The sequence below is a fragment of the Linderina pennispora genome, assembly GCF_002104995.1.
Source record: "Linderina pennispora strain ATCC 12442 chromosome Unknown DL89scaffold_2, whole genome shotgun sequence".
NCBI lineage: Eukaryota > Fungi > Kickxellomycota > Kickxellomycetes > Kickxellales > Kickxellaceae > Linderina > Linderina pennispora.
Genome location: NW_024468250.1, coordinates 309,100 through 329,555, shown reverse-complemented (window position 1 = coordinate 329,555; position 20,456 = coordinate 309,100). Strand labels below are relative to the sequence as shown.

The 20,456-nt window shown below is 55.5% G+C and overlaps 11 protein-coding genes across 11 annotated transcripts; 3 read left to right on the top strand and 8 right to left on the bottom strand.

Moving 5' to 3' along the window:
- Nucleotides 1–110: 110 nt before the first annotated feature.
- On the bottom strand, nt 111–578 carry DL89DRAFT_290595 (uncharacterized protein; the record flags this gene model as incomplete). Its single annotated transcript, XM_040890097.1, has 1 exon — nt 111–578. The coding sequence occupies one exon, from the start codon at nt 576–578 to the stop codon at nt 111–113; it is 468 nt and encodes a 155-aa protein (XP_040746100.1).
- Nucleotides 579–2,398: 1,820 nt separating this feature from the next.
- On the bottom strand, nt 2,399–3,549 carry DL89DRAFT_290594 (uncharacterized protein; the record flags this gene model as incomplete). The annotated part of the gene is made up of 2 exons (XM_040890096.1): nt 2,399–2,686; nt 2,755–3,549. The coding sequence occupies 2 exons, from the start codon at nt 3,547–3,549 to the stop codon at nt 2,399–2,401; spliced, it is 1,083 nt and encodes a 360-aa protein (XP_040746099.1).
- A 498-nt stretch (nt 3,550–4,047) lies between these two features.
- Nucleotides 4,048–5,151, bottom strand: DL89DRAFT_82606 (uncharacterized protein). Its single transcript, XM_040892120.1, has one exon. It carries the CDS (start codon nt 4,854–4,856, stop codon nt 4,197–4,199), a length of 660 nt encoding a protein of 219 aa, XP_040746098.1. The 5' UTR covers nt 4,857–5,151; the 3' UTR covers nt 4,048–4,196.
- Nucleotides 5,152–5,919: 768 nt separating this feature from the next.
- Nucleotides 5,920–8,326, top strand: DL89DRAFT_264963 (flavo protein WrbA). Its single transcript, XM_040886449.1, has 2 exons — nt 5,920–6,043; nt 7,704–8,326. Exons 1-2 carry the CDS (start codon nt 6,029–6,031, stop codon nt 8,295–8,297), a joined length of 609 nt encoding a protein of 202 aa, XP_040746097.1. The 5' UTR covers nt 5,920–6,028; the 3' UTR covers nt 8,298–8,326.
- Nucleotides 8,327–8,794: 468 nt separating this feature from the next.
- DL89DRAFT_82589 (uncharacterized protein) lies at nt 8,795–9,944 on the bottom strand. The gene has a single exon (XM_040892119.1). It carries the CDS (start codon nt 9,743–9,745, stop codon nt 8,918–8,920), a length of 828 nt encoding a protein of 275 aa, XP_040746096.1. The 5' UTR covers nt 9,746–9,944; the 3' UTR covers nt 8,795–8,917.
- Nucleotides 9,945–10,026: 82 nt separating this feature from the next.
- DL89DRAFT_82560 (uncharacterized protein) lies at nt 10,027–10,960 on the bottom strand. Its single transcript, XM_040892118.1, has one exon. It carries the CDS (start codon nt 10,729–10,731, stop codon nt 10,153–10,155), a length of 579 nt encoding a protein of 192 aa, XP_040746095.1. The 5' UTR covers nt 10,732–10,960; the 3' UTR covers nt 10,027–10,152.
- Nucleotides 10,961–12,950, bottom strand: DL89DRAFT_82559 (uncharacterized protein). Its single transcript, XM_040892117.1, has one exon. It carries the CDS (start codon nt 12,717–12,719, stop codon nt 11,190–11,192), a length of 1,530 nt encoding a protein of 509 aa, XP_040746094.1. The 5' UTR covers nt 12,720–12,950; the 3' UTR covers nt 10,961–11,189.
- A 1,159-nt stretch (nt 12,951–14,109) lies between these two features.
- On the bottom strand, nt 14,110–14,957 carry DL89DRAFT_264959 (uncharacterized protein; the record flags this gene model as incomplete). Its single annotated transcript, XM_040886448.1, has 1 exon — nt 14,110–14,957. The coding sequence occupies one exon, from the start codon at nt 14,952–14,954 to the stop codon at nt 14,118–14,120; it is 837 nt and encodes a 278-aa protein (XP_040746093.1). The 3' UTR covers nt 14,110–14,117.
- A 144-nt stretch (nt 14,958–15,101) lies between these two features.
- DL89DRAFT_82552 (uncharacterized protein) lies at nt 15,102–15,525 on the top strand. Its single transcript, XM_040892116.1, has one exon. The coding sequence runs from the start codon at nt 15,249–15,251 to the stop codon at nt 15,471–15,473; it is 225 nt and encodes a 74-aa protein (XP_040746092.1). The 5' UTR covers nt 15,102–15,248; the 3' UTR covers nt 15,474–15,525.
- A 2,241-nt stretch (nt 15,526–17,766) lies between these two features.
- On the top strand, nt 17,767–19,616 carry DL89DRAFT_264957 (Metallo-dependent hydrolase). The gene is made up of 4 exons (XM_040886447.1): nt 17,767–18,152; nt 18,196–18,762; nt 18,845–19,426; nt 19,476–19,616. Exons 1-4 carry the CDS (start codon nt 18,120–18,122, stop codon nt 19,551–19,553), a joined length of 1,260 nt encoding a protein of 419 aa, XP_040746091.1. The 5' UTR covers nt 17,767–18,119; the 3' UTR covers nt 19,554–19,616.
- On the bottom strand, nt 19,519–20,432 carry DL89DRAFT_308427 (uncharacterized protein; the record flags this gene model as incomplete). Its single annotated transcript, XM_040890930.1, has 4 exons — nt 19,519–19,854; nt 19,907–20,024; nt 20,062–20,203; nt 20,238–20,432. 4 exons carry the CDS (start codon nt 20,430–20,432, stop codon nt 19,569–19,571), a joined length of 741 nt encoding a protein of 246 aa, XP_040746090.1. The 3' UTR covers nt 19,519–19,568.
- Between the last annotated feature and the right edge of the window lie 24 nt (nt 20,433–20,456).

Genomic DNA, 20,456 nt, shown 5'->3' with positions numbered 1-20,456 from the left:
CGACACACGCCCTCATCCGCATTAGACAGCCTGGGCACTGTGGGGCGGGCAAGCTGGCATCCAGGCCAGTCTCTGGAACCTGCTTTTGGCCAACTATGTTGCACAGATTTTCAGATGCAGCAACTATGCCGGCGCTTGACCGGCGGCAATCGATGGCCGGGCGCTATTTTGGCGCTGTGGCTCGCAGGATCTGTCGCTGGGTCCTGCCGCGGGGCAGCCAGCCATGGTTTCGCTCGTCTGCACTTGTCGGCCATCTGGCGTTTGGCCTCTTTGCTTGCCGCTGCCTTAGCCTCGGCCCTCCTCAGGCGATACTTGTGCGTCGCTGTTGCAATGACCAAGTACGCGAAAAAGACCAGCAAGACGTACCAGAATTCCCTGGGGTTTCCTCTGTCGCTGGACAGTCGCCCAATGGTCTTGATACCGTTCAGCCGGAGCAGGCTGTGAGCAGTATCCAGCGGCCAGAAGAGCACTTGAGCAAATGACAACGACCTGAGGCGGCAATGGATGGTGTGCTCTGCAGTCAACAGCCGCCTTCGCTGCCTGTCAAGCAGCATCCGGTGCAGCCGCGCAAATCGCATCTCTGTTTCCTTGAACGCTTGCCAAATGGCTTTTGCGTAGTGGCACTGTAACCTGCACACTCTATAGCGGCGCTGCAATGAATGGCCACGCACAGAGCGCAGATATGTGGTTTGTGCCTGCCCCGTCTACATCCCTGTCCATGGAGAGAAGCCTAGAGAAATGCTTCACCAGCGGCGTAGCTGATTGCGACTGATAGCACACCACTGGTTTCAGCGTATATATGCTGCCATCCATGCCGAGCCAGCGGCCGAGCTTTGCCAGAACTAAAGCATTTGTTTGACTGCGGCGCATTAGCTCTAGAACTATTTTGCGGCTCCGCACAAGTATCGGTATCCACTGCGCACACTCGCATGCTTGCTGAGAGCCTGGCTTCATCAGATCGCGATCCAGCGCGTTTGCAACCCTAGTGAGTAGTGGCAAGCATTCGGAAGATGTGTGAAGCCAGTAGCTGACAAGGACTTTGGACAATACACTCCGCAGACGCTGACCTAAACTCACGCCTAGCCATGTCACAAAAGACGCTGTCGATGGCCAGTGATAGGTGCTGGTGGAATGTTATCACGATGGGTCCCTGGGCCCACACTTGCACGGTGTGGTGTCGTAGAGCTGGCCCTGCCCTGTATTGGGAAATCTCTCCAGCAAGTGTCCTGGTTCCTGAGCACGCCTTCTCAGAGTGGCGAAGCGAATTGTCCCAGCGACGACCCTCGCGTACCCCAGCGCCTGACTGTCGCATGCACACGTGCTGTGCCGTTTGGTTTTGGGACTATCAAGTACCCGGTAGAGCCGCTTGATACGATTCTCACGCTTCAACGGTCCGTTGACTCTGGTTCACTGCGGCGGCCTCGGCGTGCACCAGTCCTCAGGCCGATCGTGTGACCCGATGAATCCCTGTCCGCAACCGGTGCCATCCACTGTGGAACTGGCTCGAGTCCATCCGCCGGTGTCAGTGGGCGCCATTCTGCCACTGGTGAGGAACTGTTCGATTTTATCCGCTGTGTCCATGGTTTCAGGCCCAGCAGAGATACAGGGCTCTGTCAGTCGTGCGGCATGCTGGGAGTGGTTTTGGGAGCGCGCCAATAGTTCTGTGCAGTCGGTCAACCAAAGCACTACCGAGCAGCCCACGCACTGCCTCACTGTCCATGCCAACGACTTGGGCCAGATTGAGAATGTCCGAGGTACTAGGTGTGAGAATGTCCAGCCAGATGCACTTTGAAGTGCTATTTACCACCAAGCACCCTCTCTACGGTTTCTGCAAAGCCAACGCCATCCAGGCGCAACGTGGTGATTGTGTGTGCACCAGCTGTCCCAGCTCCTGGAACACACATTCTGAACTTGAACAGGACTGGCATCTGTCTCGGGTATGCTTGGCACCATCTTTACAAAAGTCAAGCGTCTGATACTAAAAAGTGACAAGGTGAGGCATAGGGAGCTAAGAGTGATGGCAGATATCATATCTGGACGCAAAAGGATGGAGCCTTCTATTTAGAACGCGTGAAAACAAGTGGCCGCAAGAAAAACCTGCTCAGGGCCGGCTCGTGGCCATTGTCGATTCCGAGTTCGCTTGTTTATTGCCTGTGCTGGCCAGCAACCACGCGGAGGCACAGTGGATCAATATTTTCTTGGCAGTCACCAGCTGTGCGAAAGCTGATGACAGGGAACGGCAATCAACATTAAACCACGCCTCCTGCCTATGTGTGTTCTCATGCGGCGATCCTGTCTGCTCCGAGCCAAGAGGCTGTCGGTGAACAGTGGCCAGATGGCAGTGTTTGCGATAGGAAACAGGTATATTGTATTAGAAAAGCTATAAGAAACATGCAATCTACACGGTGATGCTGTGGCGGTTATATGACATGGTGTGGGCCTGGTAGCTGGGCGGTGGAAGCGCAAGATTGTTCATCGAAGGTGAAAAGGCCAGGATTTGTGACGGACGGCGGAGTGCACTGGCTGGTGCCCGCAGCAGCAGCGCGTCGTCGTTGGACTCTGTGTACGATGGCAGGTGCGAGAACTGACCCTCGATGGCCATGGGCGGGACAATGTGCACACCAATAGATGTACGCAAGTAGTGCGGCTCGCCCTTCTCATCAAAGATAGTGGCAGCAACAACTAGCTCGTGGGTGATGCGGAAGCAGAGGATGACTTCATGTCGTACTGGATCTGGCTGAATGCCTTGGGCACAGTCAGTGACATGTCAAAGCTGTGCTCGTGCGTCAGTGGCAGCATGAACATGTGGCCGCCTTCGGGGTCGCTGGTCTTGAGCGTCGACTCACAAAGTGTGTTCTCAATGTTCTTTGTGTCTCCGAATTTGTTGACCACCGTCGGGCAGCGGATACGCTCGCGCAGCTTCAGCCCCACATCCACCAGGGTGTATCCCTTCTTCAGCGGTCGCACGACCGTCTTAACGCCGATATTGGATTTTTCTGTATAAGCAACCGAGTCGCTGAGCACCTCCAGCTCAACGGCACCAAGCCAGTCGGCCTGCAGCTGCATCGACTCTGCAAGCGACAGCGCCCAGGGCGTGCCGTCCTCAGGGACCCGGTAGACCGGGATTTTGAGCGACTCGGTCCACACGTTGATTCCGAATCCGCAAGTCCGCAGGGTAACCTTGAGCTCGTACCCAATCTGGCCATACTCTGTGGCGACCGACTCGTGAAGGTGCCCAGGAATCGCGAACGAAAACGGGAACTCGCGGGCTTCGCTGGTGGGCTGCCATGTCTCAAAGCCCGCCGGTGCCGTGGCCTCGAACAGCGGCTGCGTCAGCTGCAGGTCGCCGCTGATGGCGTTCTGTCGACGCGACAGGTGCCGGGTGCTGGATCGCGACTGGAACGAGATCCTGACCGACTTGATTTTGATCGAGCGTCCAAGTGAGATCATTACGCGGCCCGCGACCTCCTGGCCTGACGCCTCGGCTGGCTGACCACGCAGTGTTATGTACGGCGTGTCAGGAAGAATGCGTGTGTGAACGTAGAGCATTTTGTGAACAAATAGTGAGTTGTTTAAGATTTGTGCATGGGGAGATAGTAGTGACTTGATGGTGCGAAGTATGTTTGGAGCCATTTTCTTTCTACAGCCGAGAGGGGTGGCTCCTGGTGCCCTTTTGTACCTATGGAAGGAGGGCTAGAGGAGAAGGCACTTTGGTGCTACGGGTCAGCGGATACACCGGTGGCAGGGCTGAGTCTTCTGATCTTTCACGTTCTTAATATCGGTAAGCAAGACCGAAACGGAACTACTGCGGTGAAGAAGTCAACGGACAGCACTACTGAACGTGCCAAGGGACCCGCTTCGGATGATTCACAGCTCCAAAACACTGAACACAAGTATCGTGAAAGACACCGAAAAAAGAAACCCAAAGTGAGGAGTGGGGAGAAAGGCTGCAAATAGAAATGAACCAGGTCCAAAGAGAGTGCGTTTGGGTAGAGCAGGCGTGTACATGTGAAAAAACAGGCGAAATGATGGCGGATGGTGTGAGGGATTTATAGTAATTTCACGGACAGTTTGCCAGAATTATGCATGGCTTGTTTTCTTCGGAAATCACACTCGGTGCCAGGTCCTCAGTGCTACCTTGGCCTGGCCAAACAAGAGGTCCACATCAAGGAACGAACCAAACCGCGCTTGCATTATCAGCCATGTTTGAGCGCACTACCAGTGGTTTGCACAGCGAGAAGAATGAAATGACAAAAGCTGCCTTCACGAATTGCTATTGGCATGGATTGGCCTGCATTCTGCTCTTGCAGCAGCGGTCCTTTCTTGTAGAACCCCAGAGCTGCACATGCGTTTCCAGGGTGTGTTCTTTTTATAGGACGGTTAGGATTTAATTCCACTGAGCAACAATGGGGCATTAAAGACGCGGCAACACTAGTGATATTCGGATACTGGAGCCAGGGTGATCTCTGGCAGCTGCTGTCGGGTAGATCTGCCGTGTGCTCTGCGACCTGGTGTCTGACCTGGCCAGCAAGACAGGCTGCAGTTTGTGCTTGCAGATGTATAGTGCACTCCGTGCCTTCAGCCTCCCTTCCCATCCCCTTCGCCACCACCTCCTTCGAGACAACTTTCGAAGACAACTCAAAACAGAGACAATGAGGCAATGTCAGCCAGGAATACATAGCGGCGAATCGCTGCCGTCGGTGTGCAGAAAGCACTAGGGCGTGTCTGCTGCTAGCAACCCAACGGCCGCCCCCGGTATTCCCTGTTTGGCCAGCACAGATGTTTTGCCAAATTCTGCTATGCCGGCGGCCGAGAGGGATAAAACGACCCAGCACACATGCCATGTGAAATCCCATGCCACCATTGGCACAGGCATTAGCCCGCCTCACAATCGCCTGCCACGAGATATGCTCTGGATGATCCCCGTATGTAATCAGGCCACTGGAAATGTGAGTGTGGTGATGTGTGAGTGTAGTGTCGGCATGTCAGCAGTGGTGGCAGCGAGTGAACTAGAAATGCGTGCGCAGCAAAGGCGGATTCGATGCAGTGCTTATCCATTAGCTCCTCCACTATGCATGCAATCGCGTGCCCTTCAAACGATTTGCGCTCACACCGGCGAGTATTCAGCGGCATATGCCAGCGGTGGCCGCCATATGAAAAAAAAGTCAACGGGAGGTGATTGGCGATGTGGCCGATTCCGGTCTCTTGGTGAACGTGAAAGCGGGCAAATTTCCAAAACCTCCAGCAACAACCGCTATCTGAGCATCTGCCAGCCACAACTGATCCGCAAATATAATCGCTGGTGATCTGGAGCAGCAATGTAGTTATTGGATTAAACACCCCGCTTTGACTCCTGGTGAGAACCGCATTTGCTTGCCCGCAGCCAAGGGCATCGCACATCGGGTGTACCAAAGCAAATGCGGTTTCCACAATGCCTGGCAGCTAGACAGTAGTCTGCCCTTGCTGCGGAGGAGTAGCCCTGGCTGTGTGTACCAGGTGAAGGGAGAGAGGAAGAGGCGTGAGTGGGGCCTCTGCCTTATTCCGTGCTGGCCAGTTGCCCAGAGGCGTATTACTCATGGACCCTGCTATTTTACACATCACACTGCTTGCCGACTGCCTCAAACACGGAATGACAAAGACCGGATAGCTTGCTTCTTTCGTTTCCCAGCTATTTCAAGTGGTGATGAAGCACTGAGGTTTGGATGGGGAGGAAGCGAAATTGAAAATCGATACACACAAAAAAAAGGATTTGTAATGCGATTTGAAATTTTTGTCGTGCCACCCAAGTCAGTGTTTTGTAATTGTCACCAGCACTGCGGCTTGCTCAGACAAATTCCGGCTATAAAAAGAAGTACTGCCGGGCTTGCATCGTCTTCAGGACTACAGCCACAGAAATAACAACCTACTCCACTACCTCCTTCAGAAGGTTCTTAAACCCCTTTGATCTCTCTACCACTCCTTTCTTGTCTCATTTCCACATCTACATTTTTGGACAACCTACGCTTCAGGCAATAAAACATACACAGAAATGGCTCGTCCCAAGGTTTTCGTCGTTTTCTACTCGACCTACGGTCACGTCCACACGGTCGCAAAGTCAATCCAGAAGGGTCTGGAGAAGGTCGGCAACGTCGACGTTGAGCTGTATCAGTTCCCTGAGACCCTGTCTGAGGACATCCTGGGCAAGATGCACGCCCCGCCCAAGCCCGATATCCCGGTCATTACTGTCGACAAGCTGACTGAGGCCGGACGGCTTCCTGTTTGGTTTCCCGACCCGCTTCGGCTCTGCCCCCGCCCAGGTCAAGTCGTTCTTTGACGCTACCGGCGGCCTGTGGGCCAAGGGCGCTCTGTTCGGCAAGCCTGCCGGCCTGTTCTTCTCGACTGCCTCGCAGCACGGCGGCCAGGAGACCACCGCTATGACCTTCCTGCCGAACCTTGCTCACCACGGCATGATTTATGTCCCAGCTGGCTTCCGCAACCAGAACCTGTTCGATAACTCCGAGGTCATCGGTGGATCCCCGTGGGGCGCTGGCACTGTTGCCAATGGCGATGGGTCGCGTCTGCCCACCGAGAAGGAGCTCTCGATCGCAGAGACTCAAGGTGAAGAGTTCGCAAAGTTCGCTGCAAAGTTCGCCGCCCCGCTTCCAAGCCTACTGTCGCCGCAGCCGCCGAGAAAGCCCCTGCTGCTAGGGCACCTTGCCGCCGCCGCTCCTACATCTACTGCAGCTGCCACTTCTGCTAGAGCCGCCCCCTCTGCTGGCCAAAGCCAGGACAAGACGGTGACCAAGAAGCCCAGCATCTTCCGTCGCTTCCTCAACAAGCTGAAGGCGTGATAGGACGCGGGGAGTATGCTTGCCAGCCAGCATACGCTGGCTGCAAAATAGCCATTGAGCAACAGCGATTTCACTCTAACAATTTATCTCGTAGTCTTTTTTGTTTCATACCAATATTAATCAGTTCGCAAAGATAACACGAAAAGGTCCGCCAGCAGTTCATGCATTTGTCATCATCACGCCTCGTGGTCTGGTAACGGATCAGAGGGCTACCTTTGAGCTCTGGACCAATTTGCCTGTAGCAGTTCTGGCCAGGTGGCCTGGCTCCAGTCACCAAGTGTCATGAATGTTTTCAAGCTCCAGCATGCCCTGTTGGCTAGCCAGCTGCGCATTCCATCTGCCCTATGCAAGGCGGAAGACAGGGACAGCTTTTCAGGTCTAGGACCTGAATCTCTGGTCTGCATAACCGAATCTCCGTGGCCATCTCTGCATGACTAATCGGAACTCCAAATCTTTGTAAGCGTCACGCCATTTGTTGGGGAAACATTTGTATCCTTAGGCAAGCGGATATCCTTCCGAAAATGGAAACACCGCCTGTCTCTCCAACACAGTCCGCGAGCGTAGTCCAACGGGTGTCGTAGCAGTCGATTCCACACAGAGCATATTGAGAGAGAAAGGTGCTGGCACGGCTGCATTACTAAGTGATCGTGGGCAGATTTGTAAAACTTGCTCCCAGTGATTCTTAATTACCAACCCTTGGTGCCTAGATGTGAAATCTGAGGTTTGCAGCTTCTGTATCTTGGCTGGCTATAAAAGGCCCTTCAAGGTGCACTGCTTGACTTTGACATATCATCATCATCATCATCGATTTCTCCCAGCTCTCCTACTTCCAGCAAAAAAAAAAAAACAGCTAGCGCAATGGCTCGTCCTAAGGTTTTCGTCATTTTCTACTCGACCTACGGTCACATCCACACGGTCTCCAAGTCGATCAAGGAGGGTCTGGAGAAGGCCGGCAACGTCGACATTGAGGTTTACCAGTTCCCTGAGACCCTGTCTGAGGACATCCTGGGCAAGATGCACGCCCCGCCCAAGCCCGATGTCCCGGTCATTACTGTCGACAAGCTGACTGAGGCCGACGGCTTCCTGTTTGGTTTCCCGACCCGCTTCGGCTCTGCCCCCGCCCAGGTCAAGTCGTTCTTCGACGCCACTGGTGGTCTGTGGGCCAAGGGCGCTCTGTACGGCAAGCCCGCTGGCATCTTCTTCTCGACCGGCTCGCAGCACGGCGGCCAGGAGACCACGGCGTTCTCGTTCCTGCCGAACCTTGCTCACCACGGCATGATCTACGTCCCCACTGGTTTCCGTAACCCTAATCTGTTTGACAACTCGGAGGTCGTCGGCGGATCCCCGTGGGGTACTGGCACTGTTGCCGGCGGTGATGGCTCCCGCCAGCCCAATGAGAAGGAGCTGTCTGTGGCTGTGACCCAGGGCGAAGAGTTTGCCAATGTTGTTGCTAAACTCGCTGCCTAAGAAACTTCCTCAATGTAGTTTAATTGAATAACATCTCCCAATTATATATGCGTGCTACTGTTTCTTTTTGCCGAACCAGCTGCGCCGCTTGAACTCCTCTCTGAAGCTGAACTTGCGCGAACGGCTGGTAGACGGCTTAACAATAGCCCTGTCAATCTTGGTAGAGGATGCAGATGCGGATGCAGAGTGGAATACGGTCGAGATAGTCTGTCTGCGCTGGGATTTCGGCTGCTCGGGCTCCAGACGCGCTACATCAACACTCTGTCTGGAAAGTGGCACCTCTTCTTTTGTGGGACCCACCGCTGCTGCAGGTGCCTCTACGACAAATTCAGGATCCTGCCCTGCTGCGGAATCTTGGTCTAGGAAGCTGGTCATCCGGGATCTCTGGAAACTTTTCAATCGACATTTTGCTGTTTACCAAAGGCGGTTCGGTGTTGTCGACAGTAAGCGGGTCGATATCGGCAATGCTCATCTCAGAATCCACCGGTGCTTTATCCCCAAGCACAAGCTTCATCAAATCGAGGCTGGGCTCCGAGGAGCCGACAGACTTCATTGACTTCCAGCTGTAAAATCCCGAAAACTGATCCACCCGCTGCTCCTCGACGCTAGCTCGGCCGCTATCAAGCCTTGCTGGTACCTTCCATTTCGCCATCAGCGACATCAGAGCCCGCAGTATCCACTGCAGCATCGGTCTTGCCGGGCAGCGTACGCGGCGAGGCGGCAATTGACATCAGGACGTTGTCGAGCTGGCTGAGACGCACGACAAGCTCGGAGATGGCAGACTTATCCAGCTCACACTCGCGCGAAACCCTGCCCAGCCCATCCTGCAGGCTAACCAGCTGCTGATCAACATGGCCGCTGCTGACATTCAGCGCCCGGATCAGGCGCTCGTCGACCGAGCCAATCCGCGAAACCAGCACCTGCAGGGTAGCGGCGATCTGTGTGTATGCCTCCAAGGACTCGTCGTGCATTTTTGCGTCCATCAGCTGCCTCTGCTGGCTGGCGATGATCTTTGCCCACTGTGTCTGCTCCTGTGACATGCGGTCCAGTTCGCCCCGCTGCGGCATTGCATGCAAGGCTTGCAGTAAGGCTGGTACCAGGTCCTCGAGTACTTGCGTCATCAGGACGTCGCGCCGCTGGCGTGCATTGCGCGCCAGGTCATGGGTGTCGAGGTCGGTGGTTTGGACGCCCTGGGAGCGCGTCTCGCTGTGTTTGAGGGCGGCCTGGGGTATGTGGCTGTGTGTGTAGAGGAACTTGAGCAGGTTGTCGCCTTGGTACTCCCAGACGATGGTCAGCATTGTGTTTTCAAAGAGCTCAATTAGGCGTAGCATGTAGTGGACTAGCGCCCGTGGCGCAGCCATGGCCCATGTCCACAATGTTGCAGTTACAGCGATGGGTGTGCGGATGAGCGAAAACACAAGGCTGCGCAGTCTGCTTGCAACATCCATGGCACAAAAAGGAAGTGAACGGAGCTGGGGGGGTTCCTATAAGGATCGCTTCGAAATAATAGCGTTGCTTCAGGATCTTCTCCAGAGCTTAAACCATGCAGCCAGGCTGGGCGATGTGGTGGTGAATAGGGGAGGCGAGATGTACGTGCTATGAGGTGTGTGCGTGAGTAACGAGAAAAGCAGGTGGGAAGGAGAGGAGCAGAGGAGAGAAGCAGTATGTGCTGTGGAGGATGCATGTCGCTGGTGGAAGAGGAAAAATCACCCAGACAAATTACATTGGCGGAAGGATATGCAGCTCTTCTATTAGTGACATTAATGAGCGTTTACATGTCGCATGCATGTGAAATGCACGAGAAGCGCATAAAGGAGGGCCAGGAACGCCAAATGAGTGTGAACTGCCGCAACTGCTAGCCGTCCGTTCGCGATTGCAGCAGCGCTGCAGGCGAAAAAGGAGCGCGGGTGGGCCAGAAATGCGCAATTACTGTGGCTAATATACCCTGGGGATAGCAGGGTGGCTGTAGGAATTCCGGTGTTTGTGCCACGCATGGGCGTCTATTTGCCCAATCTGGACTCTGTCTCTGAGGCGAAAGAAGAAAAGTATATTCATGTAGCCATCCGACAGCAGCTGGTGGGGGAGCCCATTGGAGAACTCTAACATTTAGGACGACGGGATCTTCTTGACAAACGACCACAGGCGGTCGATCGCCTTGGGCTGCAGAACCGACAGGTTGTACGAATATTTGTCCTTTTCCACGGCGCTCAGCAGCTCGCTGGTGATGGACATCCTCGCGTGTCGGCTCCTGCTCGACGCGCAGGGTATACAGCAGGTGCAAAAACCTGACAGTATTCATGTCGTCCATGACCTGAGCCTTGCGCATAATCCGCTGCATTTTCTCGGCAGTATTTACAGGCAGCGCATCCTTTTCATTCACGGCGGGCTTGGCCGATGGTTTCTCTTGCGACCCATTAGTGGCTGTGCGCTTCATGCGCGGTACGCTATTGATAAGCGCTGTTTTGGTTTGGTCATAGGAGAGGCGAGACGCGCTCGCGCTGACCGGCTGCTATTGTGACCGCTTGCCGGCGGGACCGCGGGCGGCGGCATTGGCTTCTGCTTGGCAGGCACCGCAGATTCACGGCGGTTCGCCACGCGCCTTGGCTCATTCGCGACATCGTTGGTAGTGTCGTTGCGGGAGACATCGAGAAGCTCTCCCGGGCGCTTGGCCTTGGAGCCAGCAGTGCCGTTAGCTGCCGGGCGCTGCGACCGCGCAATCACGCCCTGAGCTGCCGCTCTGCTTTACAGGACGGATCCCTGATGGCCCGGCGGCAGACTTGGCGGGCGTCTGGGCTGCCTGCTGCAGCGCCTGGCGCTGACGCTCGCGTTCGCGGATAAATGCCTCGCGGCCAGACGCCGTCTGAGACGACTCGCGCAGATCCTCATCGCGGATCACACGACGCGTGGCAGTTGGGGGTTTGCGTGGCGACTGCTGCGGCAGGGTGCCATTCTTGGGCGACTTGTCCTCGTCTGACAGGATCTTGATTGCTCGTTTCTTGGGCACACGCACATCTGCGATGCTGGTGTTCTTGGGCGGCTCATCCTCCTCCTCCGCTGCCTTGATCGGGCGCTTCTTTGGCACACGGACCTCTGCAATGGCGCCTGCCAGCGACCGCTTGATGGGCCGGATGCCAGAGTCGCCGCGTTTATGCGATGCACGTGAGCCGGCTGATGGCGGCGACGATGAGGGAGTGCGAGCCGGATCCACGGTGCGACGACGCACAGCCGGGCGCTCACCACTGTCGGGAGCATCGCTGAGCCTGCGCTTTGCCCCGGCCAGCATACGCTCGGGGCGGTTAGGAGAGCTGCCGATGTCGGCCGGTGCACGTGGGCGTTGCGGTGTTGCACTCTGGCCGTTGATTCTTCTGGCCTGCGCACCAGTTTCGACTCCCGCAGGCGGGCGGGAGCGCGGCAGGCTCTCGTCACGTGTCCGTCTGGCCTGTGTCCCGCGAGACGATGGGCGGCTTGCCTTTTGGTAGTGGTCGGCTGGAGACTGCGGCGACGACATGTGCTCGGACCCTGGCGTTGTGCGCGAGTTGCCGCCCTTGCGCCGCTGCTCCCAGTCGGCTGGCTGCGCTGGCCCATGCTTAATTGATGTGCTGGGCCGTGGCGGCTCCTTCGATGTGCGCGGCTCCTTGGCCGACCGGGGCCGGCTGGAGACGCGTCCGCTGCGGACTGCGTGTCCGTTGCTCCCGCCAGTGTCGGTGTTGTCTGAATCGCTGGATCCGCCCGAGCTGCCCGAGTCTGAGTCGTATGGCGACCGGCGGTGTCCAGAGTGAGCCGAGTCCCGTGGCAGGCCCTTGCGCGCCTTTGTTGCACGTGCTGGAATCGTCTTGCGCGATACGGTTGTGGTGTTCTTATTGTACAGCGACAGGAATCCCGGTGTTGGATTCGGTATTTTCTAATATAGGTGCAATTAAGGCCACAGGAGGGCATCGATAAGCTGCACGGCGAATAATATGCACGATAAACAGGATGCGCAGTTGGTGCGAATCCTGGGGCCAAAAGCCCCCATACACCCACTCTGGGCGTAATATTGCAGCGGGAAAAATGCGCAGATTCGCTCCGCCAGCCGGTCAGCGGACCCAGAGTTGCACTGTTCAGCATGTTTGAGATACTTACAAATGGGTACACTTGGTAGTCGGATCCTTCTTCGGGAAACGTCAGATAGTGGTCGATTGTGACTGTATCGGAGCAGTGGAAAAAGTGCACGACAATTTTCAGGTCAAACTGCCCCCACCCCTCCTCCTTGATCCTAAATGGCGGCTTCGACCGGACTACGTCCATTCCGACAATAGATAAGAAAAATGGAGGATGCGAGCACATACAGGTCAGTATCATGTGGTTTGTGTGTCTGCCACTCCATGAAGCGTATGCGAACATGCAAATCCCAGGATGAAACACCATTCCGGCTGTAGTCATGAGGTGCGACACTCAGGGGGCGCGAGGGCAGGGAATTGAGGGGGAGGTCTGAGCGCTACTCACATCCGTCGGCCATTGGAAAGCAAGGGAAACTGCCAATGCCTGGAGTGGGGCTGCCAAGTGCTAGGAGGGGTCAATTTAGCTCTGACGAGACCGAATCGTCAACGTAGTAATGACCATAGTCGGCTGCCTCTCCGCTCCCTCGATATCTATATTTGTGCAATTATGCACCATGGCTATCCCGCACTCCTCCCTAATTTTTACTTTTGCCTCCCGCAGCGGCCGGGAATCAACCAGAATGCCAGACAAGCGGCTGCTGTGCCGCCACTGTATACACCATGCATAGCTATATATACGTGAATGGGATGCAAGGGAAGGGAGCATCGGGTGAAAGGACTGGCCTTTCTCCAGCTGGAAGCAAAAGACAAAAACGCAAGAGTCCCAGAGTGCAGTAAAAAAACCATCAATGAATCAATAGAAAACATACTGGCTCCCAGTACTCAAGCAGGACGCCAAAAGGGGGGAAGCTACGTGTGCAGTAGTGTCTTTCTCTGTCCTTCTTACCTCTGTGTGGGTTATCAAACGAAGGGTGCAGTATGAATTCAACGTCTTTGACGTACGGAAGCAGCGCTACATTGGCAACCCGTGGTCGCCCCTCCTGCAGCGTGCACGACCAGGCGCGCAAGCTGGACTCGCCCTCGGGCGCCATGGTAGTGCGCCCGGTAAACCGATGCTGTGTGTAGACAGCAAGCTGTCCTTGGACCGACATTATGTGACAATGGAGTAGTGAAATGTGAATGAAGAGAAGGAAAAATTACAGGGTATGAAGAGGGAGAATTGAAAGCAACTAAGGTATAATAAGGTTGTGGTGCTAGTGGCCGGTGGTTTTACAAGGTGTTCCTCTCCTTTCGCTCTTTAGCAGGTAAAAAAAGTCTTTAGGCCTTGAGTGAGAAAGGAATAAAAAACCGATTTTTTCAGAACTAGAGAAGAGAAGGAGGACAGGCGATGCGCAAGGCGAGCAGTTGGCGGATAAAGCGGCCAAGGTCGCAGCGGCCCGCTGGCGTGATTTTTTATAGAGCCAAAATTGCCAGACTAATTCTCCCCCACCGGCCATGCCAGTGGCCGTGACTTGCTCACCGCCTCCCCCTCCCCCGGCACGCCCGGCTGTGGAAAATAGAAGCGCAAAGGGCGCCTCTTGCCGCAGTCTTGATGCTTGACGCAGCGCCGAATTGCAGAGAGGGGCTGCTGAGCACCATATGAAAAATGGCCAGCCGCTCGATCCGTGGCCCACAGCCTCCAGCCGGAGCGGAACAATGTGCCCAGAAGCGGATCCGGCATGATCTACTGGGTGGGTAGGGGGAACTGCACTGCAAGAAAAGCGCTTTATTATGTGCAAGATCATACAGTCAAGTACAGAGACGAGTCGAAAGATGAAAGTGTGTCGGCTATTTGTGGCAACGGGTCGACATGGATCTGCTCCTCTTCTTCGATCTCATGGTAGGCCTCCTGGCACTCCTCTGCCTTCAGCAGGATCCGGTCAGCAAACGAGCTGCCATAGGATGGTAAATCGTAGCTGGCCATGTCGTTTGGCATGATGTGGAGCGGCGTGAACAGGCGCAGATTTGTGCCGTGCCCCATGGCATCGACGATCGCCACCACGAACGCCAGCCGATGGCTCACAGTGACCGGCCCGTGTTTGATGTCATACTGGATCTTGCGGTACGCCTTGGGGATCTGGAGCTCCATGTCGAACGCCATCTGGTCGATGATCAGCCCGCCAAACCACCCGTCCAGCCCCTCACTCGACTTCAGGTACCGGAACGACGCAATGTTCGACGTGCACTTGAACCCGCCATTGACTCGGGTCCGCGTCCGCTCCTCCAGAATAAACCCGACCTTTGTCAGCCGATACCCCTTCTCCAAGGCGCGGATTACGCCCTTGACGCGCAGCGCTTGGTCGTCCTTTTGCACCCGGCTGCACCCGAGCGCACACATCTCGATGCGGTTCCGCCAGACCGCTGTCACATTTATGATGTCGTTGGTCAGCGACTCCCACACAGCACCATAGTATGGCACCCGCTTGATTGCGATCTCTTTGATTGCGGACCGCTTGGTGGCCGCCAATGCAGATGTTGTCAGCGACGCCTTGATTTGGTACGATACCTGCCTGTGTTCCGTGTACATGGTCTCGCACAGGTATCCGGGGAGCACGATCTGGAACGCAAACTCGTACATGCCCTTTGGCCCACGGTCCCGAGTGCTCCGCACCTACGTGCAGAATCTCCCCAAACGCCACCTGCTCTGCGTCGTCGTATATTGACGTGCGCCTGCGACGGCGCCATTTGCTGTCTACAGAACATAAACATAGTTTTGTTGTTGTTTTCTTATAATCGATCCCAGCTGCCCTCAAAACCGCTAATAATTCCCCAAAGGCAATAATATGCAGGCCTGTGGCTTGGCTAGATGGAAGCAGCCTAGAAGCACCTCACCCATCTTCCTCTATGCCAAAAGCACTGCTGTGCGGGGCCAATGATACCTACTTGGGGTGGACTGAAAAACGACCTGTATTTGCTTGATGCCCACAGGCACCTTGATTGTGACGAGCACGCGGCCGCTGAGCAGGTATCCCGGGGACTCATCGGGGCTGCCCTGAAGCACGACGTCTCCGAGCGCAAAGACATGGATGTTAGGCAACAGCATAAACTGTGTATACAGTCACAAAAATTAAGGAAGGATATAATAAGAAGAGTATAGAATTCGGAATAGAGCGTTACCAGTACTTTTGGATCTTTAAACAACAAGGGACAGTAATAACAAACCTCGAGCATGGAAGGATTGTAGCCGAATGTCCTGGACTAGCTTTTCATATATTCCCAGCATCTAAATGCTTAGTTTCCAGTAAAAGTAGGAATTAGGAGTAAGGACGCGCTTACTGCAGCACTTCATTTTTGGATGCTCCTTATTGCCATGCGTCCAGACCCTGGGGATGATGTGCGCTGTTCTCTTCTTTTTCTGTGTCGGTCAATGAGTCAGAGGGTCTGCCAGCCTGACCAGCCCCCCTTGTAATAATCTGTGTGCAGCTTGAAGAGATTGCATAATAAGCTGCGTGTGATGTGCGACTATCGACGTACATGACTACCCATGACCTGCGTGCTATTTCCGGCAAGTCTGCATATCATGGTGGTGATGACGACACATTCCTAGTGATCCAGAGATTGGTCAGACACGCTCTGGCTGTTCAATGAAGCTGCAAAATATTCAGCTGTTCATTCAGAAGCATCTTGGAATCGCTTGTTTCAATCGGCCTATACAATGGCCGAATCGTATTGTTCTTCAGCGCCCAATCTCGTCCCTTGCAGTTCCTCCCACCCTCTCGCTGCGGATAGACATAGCGCAGCGACCAGATTGGTAGCGGTTGAATCCCGAAGCTATTGCGCGCACAGCCCCTGCAACACTGCACTCTACTAGAGCTGGAATTCCAGTGTCTCTCTTCAGGGCTATTGTGCACCAAAAGACACCACCCGCCGATCAGGTCATGCATTCTCGCAATGCACCTCGATATGCACAGCAAGAAGCCCAAGATCGCCGCTGGCAATTTTGTTGCGTTGATTACAATTGCACAAGCGCCTGTGGTGGTAATAGTTTGCCTTTACAGGAAGGTGCGGGCAGCGCCCTTGAGCTGCAATGCGGATGTTTATTGTGCCTGTGCCAACATGAATGAGTGACACCCTTGGTGTTTAAAGAGCAGGAAGCTAAAGGTAACAATACTGCAGGCTGCATGCAGAACACCAAACCACCCTGCAAAGTGGAGCAGTCCGCTGCATGCAGTCCGAGTATAAAATAAGGCACGCTCGACCAGGTTCGTGCCATACACCATCACAACAAAAAACATCTCGCTCTCGAACCTCCCTTTTTCAGCTCCCAACAATGAAGCTTGCCGCGCTCCTCGTTTCCTCGCTCGCTGTAGTCTCAGCCCTGCCTGCCAGCAATGCTTTGGCGGACTCGCGCCTGACCAAGCGTGTCTTTGGTGGCTCACTGGTCGACGCCTGCGGACATGACGTTCATTGTGCAGCTGCGCCTTTTCCTCAGCTCGAAGTACTCATCCGCGTGCACCTGGCTCGATCGTCGCCCCCGACACGGTAATCACTGCGGCTCACTGCATGTACGACCCGGCCACGGGGAAGAAGATTGAGCCGCGCAACATGCTCGTATACACGGGCAGCCATGTGCGGTCTGAAATGGACGGCGTGTTTGCAACCTGAGATCATTCCAAACCCCGGCTGGAACCCGTCGACCTACAATGGCGATATTGGCATTGTTAAGATTCCGGCAATGGCTCTTGGCGGCAACGCCAGCCGCGTGGCTATTTCCACCGACGAGGTCAATATCGGTGATACTCTGCAGGTTGCTGGCTGGGGACGCAATGGCAATGGCGTCGACGATCTGCCCAAAACTCTGCTGACAACCACGCTCAAGGTCGGCAGCACCGATTACTGCTCGTTGTTGTACCCAGGATATACGGGCCCGCACAGGCGACGGATTCTGCACGCAGAACAGCCTGACCCCCGGCAACAGCATCTGCTCAGGTGACTCGGGCTCGCCAATTATGACCAAGGGCACAGATGGCAGGTACTATCTGGCCGGTATCTCCAGCAGCGGTGGCAATGTTGTCAACGACAATGACCACTCGTGCAACTCGTCGGATGGCGTCGCGTACTTTGGCAGTGCCGGAAAGTTCCTCAAGTTCCTGACCGAAGCCTCGGGCCTGAGCCCGGACAGCCTGACCAAGTACTAGAGTGTAATTCTGCAGTCTATAATCCAATCGTTGCTAAACATAGTGCTTACACATGAAAGAGATGCACGTCAATGGGCGTATATTCGCGCAGAGGGCAAAGCGGGCATTTGTGGCCAGATAGTTGCTTGTGCAGGTGAGAGGTGGTCACGCGGCAGTGCTCAGGGTGGGAATCCGATCTTATCAGGTAGAGCAGCAGCCAAAACGTACCCGGGTACTGCGCAATTATGCTTTTGCTACCCTTAGAGAAGCTTGCGGATTTTCTACTCATCGTCGTCATTATCTGCCGGAGATTTTTTTGGGTGGCAGCGGGTGCGATGATCGCAGGAGCAGTCAGCGAATGGAGGCACATTGCGAGCGATGCAGAGTGGGTTCTGAGTGGTGAATGGGGAGCCACCCTATGTAAAAAGAGAAACCAGCCAGAAGTTCCTTTCACAAGGGGGTGGCTGTTACACCACGACCTACAGCAAATGGTATAAAAGCGCCAGGCAATGCGCCTCGCCAAGTCTGCTTGTCCTTGTTTCTGTTTGCTGGCTCTTTCTCCTTTCCCCGCAAAGCTACTATTTTCCCCCTCGACGCAAGGCTATTCCTACAGTCACTTACTACTAATGCCCGCCACACCGACTTCCGCAAAGTACACTGTCTTCACCAGGTTGCGTTATTGACACGCCGGCCATCGACCAGCTGCGTATCCGTCCTCAGGCCACGCTTGGCGTGGACAAGGCCACAGGCCGCATCATCGGCGTCACAGATAATGCCAGTCAGAGTGCAGCCGAGCTCGTAGGCTCGTGGACCGGCGCCCCTGTTTCCGAGACCGAGATCGAGCAGGTCTCACTGCAGGCGGACCAGTTCCTGATGCCTGGACTGATTGATACACACACGCACGCGCCACAGTTTACGTTCCTGGGGATTGGGCATGATCTGCCACTGATGGACTGGCTGAACAAGTACACATTCAAGCACGAGAGCGAGTTCAAGGACACGGACAAGGCACGTGAGTTCTACTCGCAGGTGATCGACCGGACGGTGCGCAACGGCGTGACGTTTGCGGCATACTACGGAACGATCCACCTGGAGGCCAACAAGATCCTGGCCGAGACGATCCGCACCAAGGGCCAGCGCGCGTACGTCGGCAAGGTCTGCATGGACGCGAACTCGCCCGACTACTACTCGGAGTCGACCGAGGACAGCATCGAGGTGACCGAGGACTTCATCAAGCATGTGCTGGGCGACCAAGCCGAGCACCGCCTGGTGACGCCCATCATCACGCCGCGCTTCGCACCCTCCTGCTCGCGCGACTGCCTGGCCGGGCTGGGCAGGACTGGCGAAAAAGTACGGCCTGCCGATCCAGTCGCATTTGTGCGAGAACCCGAGCGAAATCGAGTTCGCAAAGTCGTGCTTCCCCGAGTGCAGGTCGTACGCAGGCATCTACGATGCCTTCGATCTGTTCACCAGCAGGACGATCATGGCCCATTGCGTGCATATGTCCGATGAGGAGCTCGCGCTGATGCGCAGCCGCGGCGTTGGCGTCAGCCATTGCCCGAACTCCAACTTCACGCTGAGCAGCGGAATCGCCGATGTGCGGCGCTTCATCAAGGAGGGCATCCCGGTTGGCCTGGGTACCGATGTCAGCGGCGGATACACGCCGTCAATGCTGGATGCCATGCGTATGGCCGCTGCGGCCAACCGTGCGCTGACTGCGCTCAAGCGTGACCGCGGTGACAAGCTGGAGGGCCGTGACGCTGTGCCTCTGGAGGCAGCCGAGGCTGTGTTCCTGGCTACCCAGGGCGGTGCCAGGGTCATGGGCATGGATGACGAGCTGGGCAGTCTGGAGCCCGGAAAGCTGTTTGATGCGCTGGTAGTCGACCTTAGCACCCCGCTGTCGCCGGTCCCGTCCATCGCGTCCACGCCGGCGGTGCAGCACGAGGGCGACAGGACTGAAGCCTGGAAGCTGCGGACTGGAGCAGTTTGTATTCCTGGCCGACGACCGCAATGTTGCCCAGGTCTACGTCAATGGCAAGCAGATTCACAGCAGCACCTAATTGTTATTTCTCTATCTATAATGTATTGTGATTTCTTCTTAATGCAGAATCTGCACATCGGGGAATGATCGCCGATGTTCGTCCGCCGACCGTCACAAACTCGATCGCGCGGCCGTCGGGCATCTTGTGCTCACCCTTTTTCCCCTTCGACCAGCGGTAGTGGAACAGCCAGTCTTTTGGGAACAGCTTGCTCTCGGCATTCACTGCTACTGCCTTGGTGCATATCGATATGATTTGCGCCAGCAGCTCATGCGCCTGCTCCTCGCTCAGCGTGTTGGCACGCTGCTCCGGGTGGATCCGGCTCTGGAACAGAACCTCGTCGGCGATCCAGTTGCCGATGCCAGGCCGAGAACTCCTGGTTGAGCAGCAGCGCCTTGATCGGTGTCCGGCGACAGTGGACCATTGCATAAAAGTCCACGGGCTTAGGCGGATCGATGACTGGATCGAAGCCGAGCTTCGTGACCTGTATCGCTGTCTTCGGGCTTTCCTTCAAAGATCCTGATCCGACCCAGCCGACGCGCATCGGCAAATGCCACCACGGTGTCCTTGCCAAACTCGAGCTCGAGCTTGGTGAATCTTGGCGGCCAGGCGTCACCACCAGACACTCCTTGCATGCGGTAATGCGATGTGTGCTCGCCGCGCACATATACCTCGCCAGTCATGCCAAAGTGTCAGTAGCATCACCAGGGGACCAGTCAGAGTTAGCCAGAACTGCTTACCGCGTCGGCCGGTACCAGTGACGCTGCGGCCGCACAGGAGAGATTCCAGCTTCTTGCCACGCACGTCAGGCATTACGATTGTATCATCAAGTGCCGCTACTGCCGTTATCTCCTTGCCTAGGCATTTTCGCCTCGAGCAGCTTGCGTGCCCTCTCGACATCAGGAAGCTCGGGCATGGGTTGCT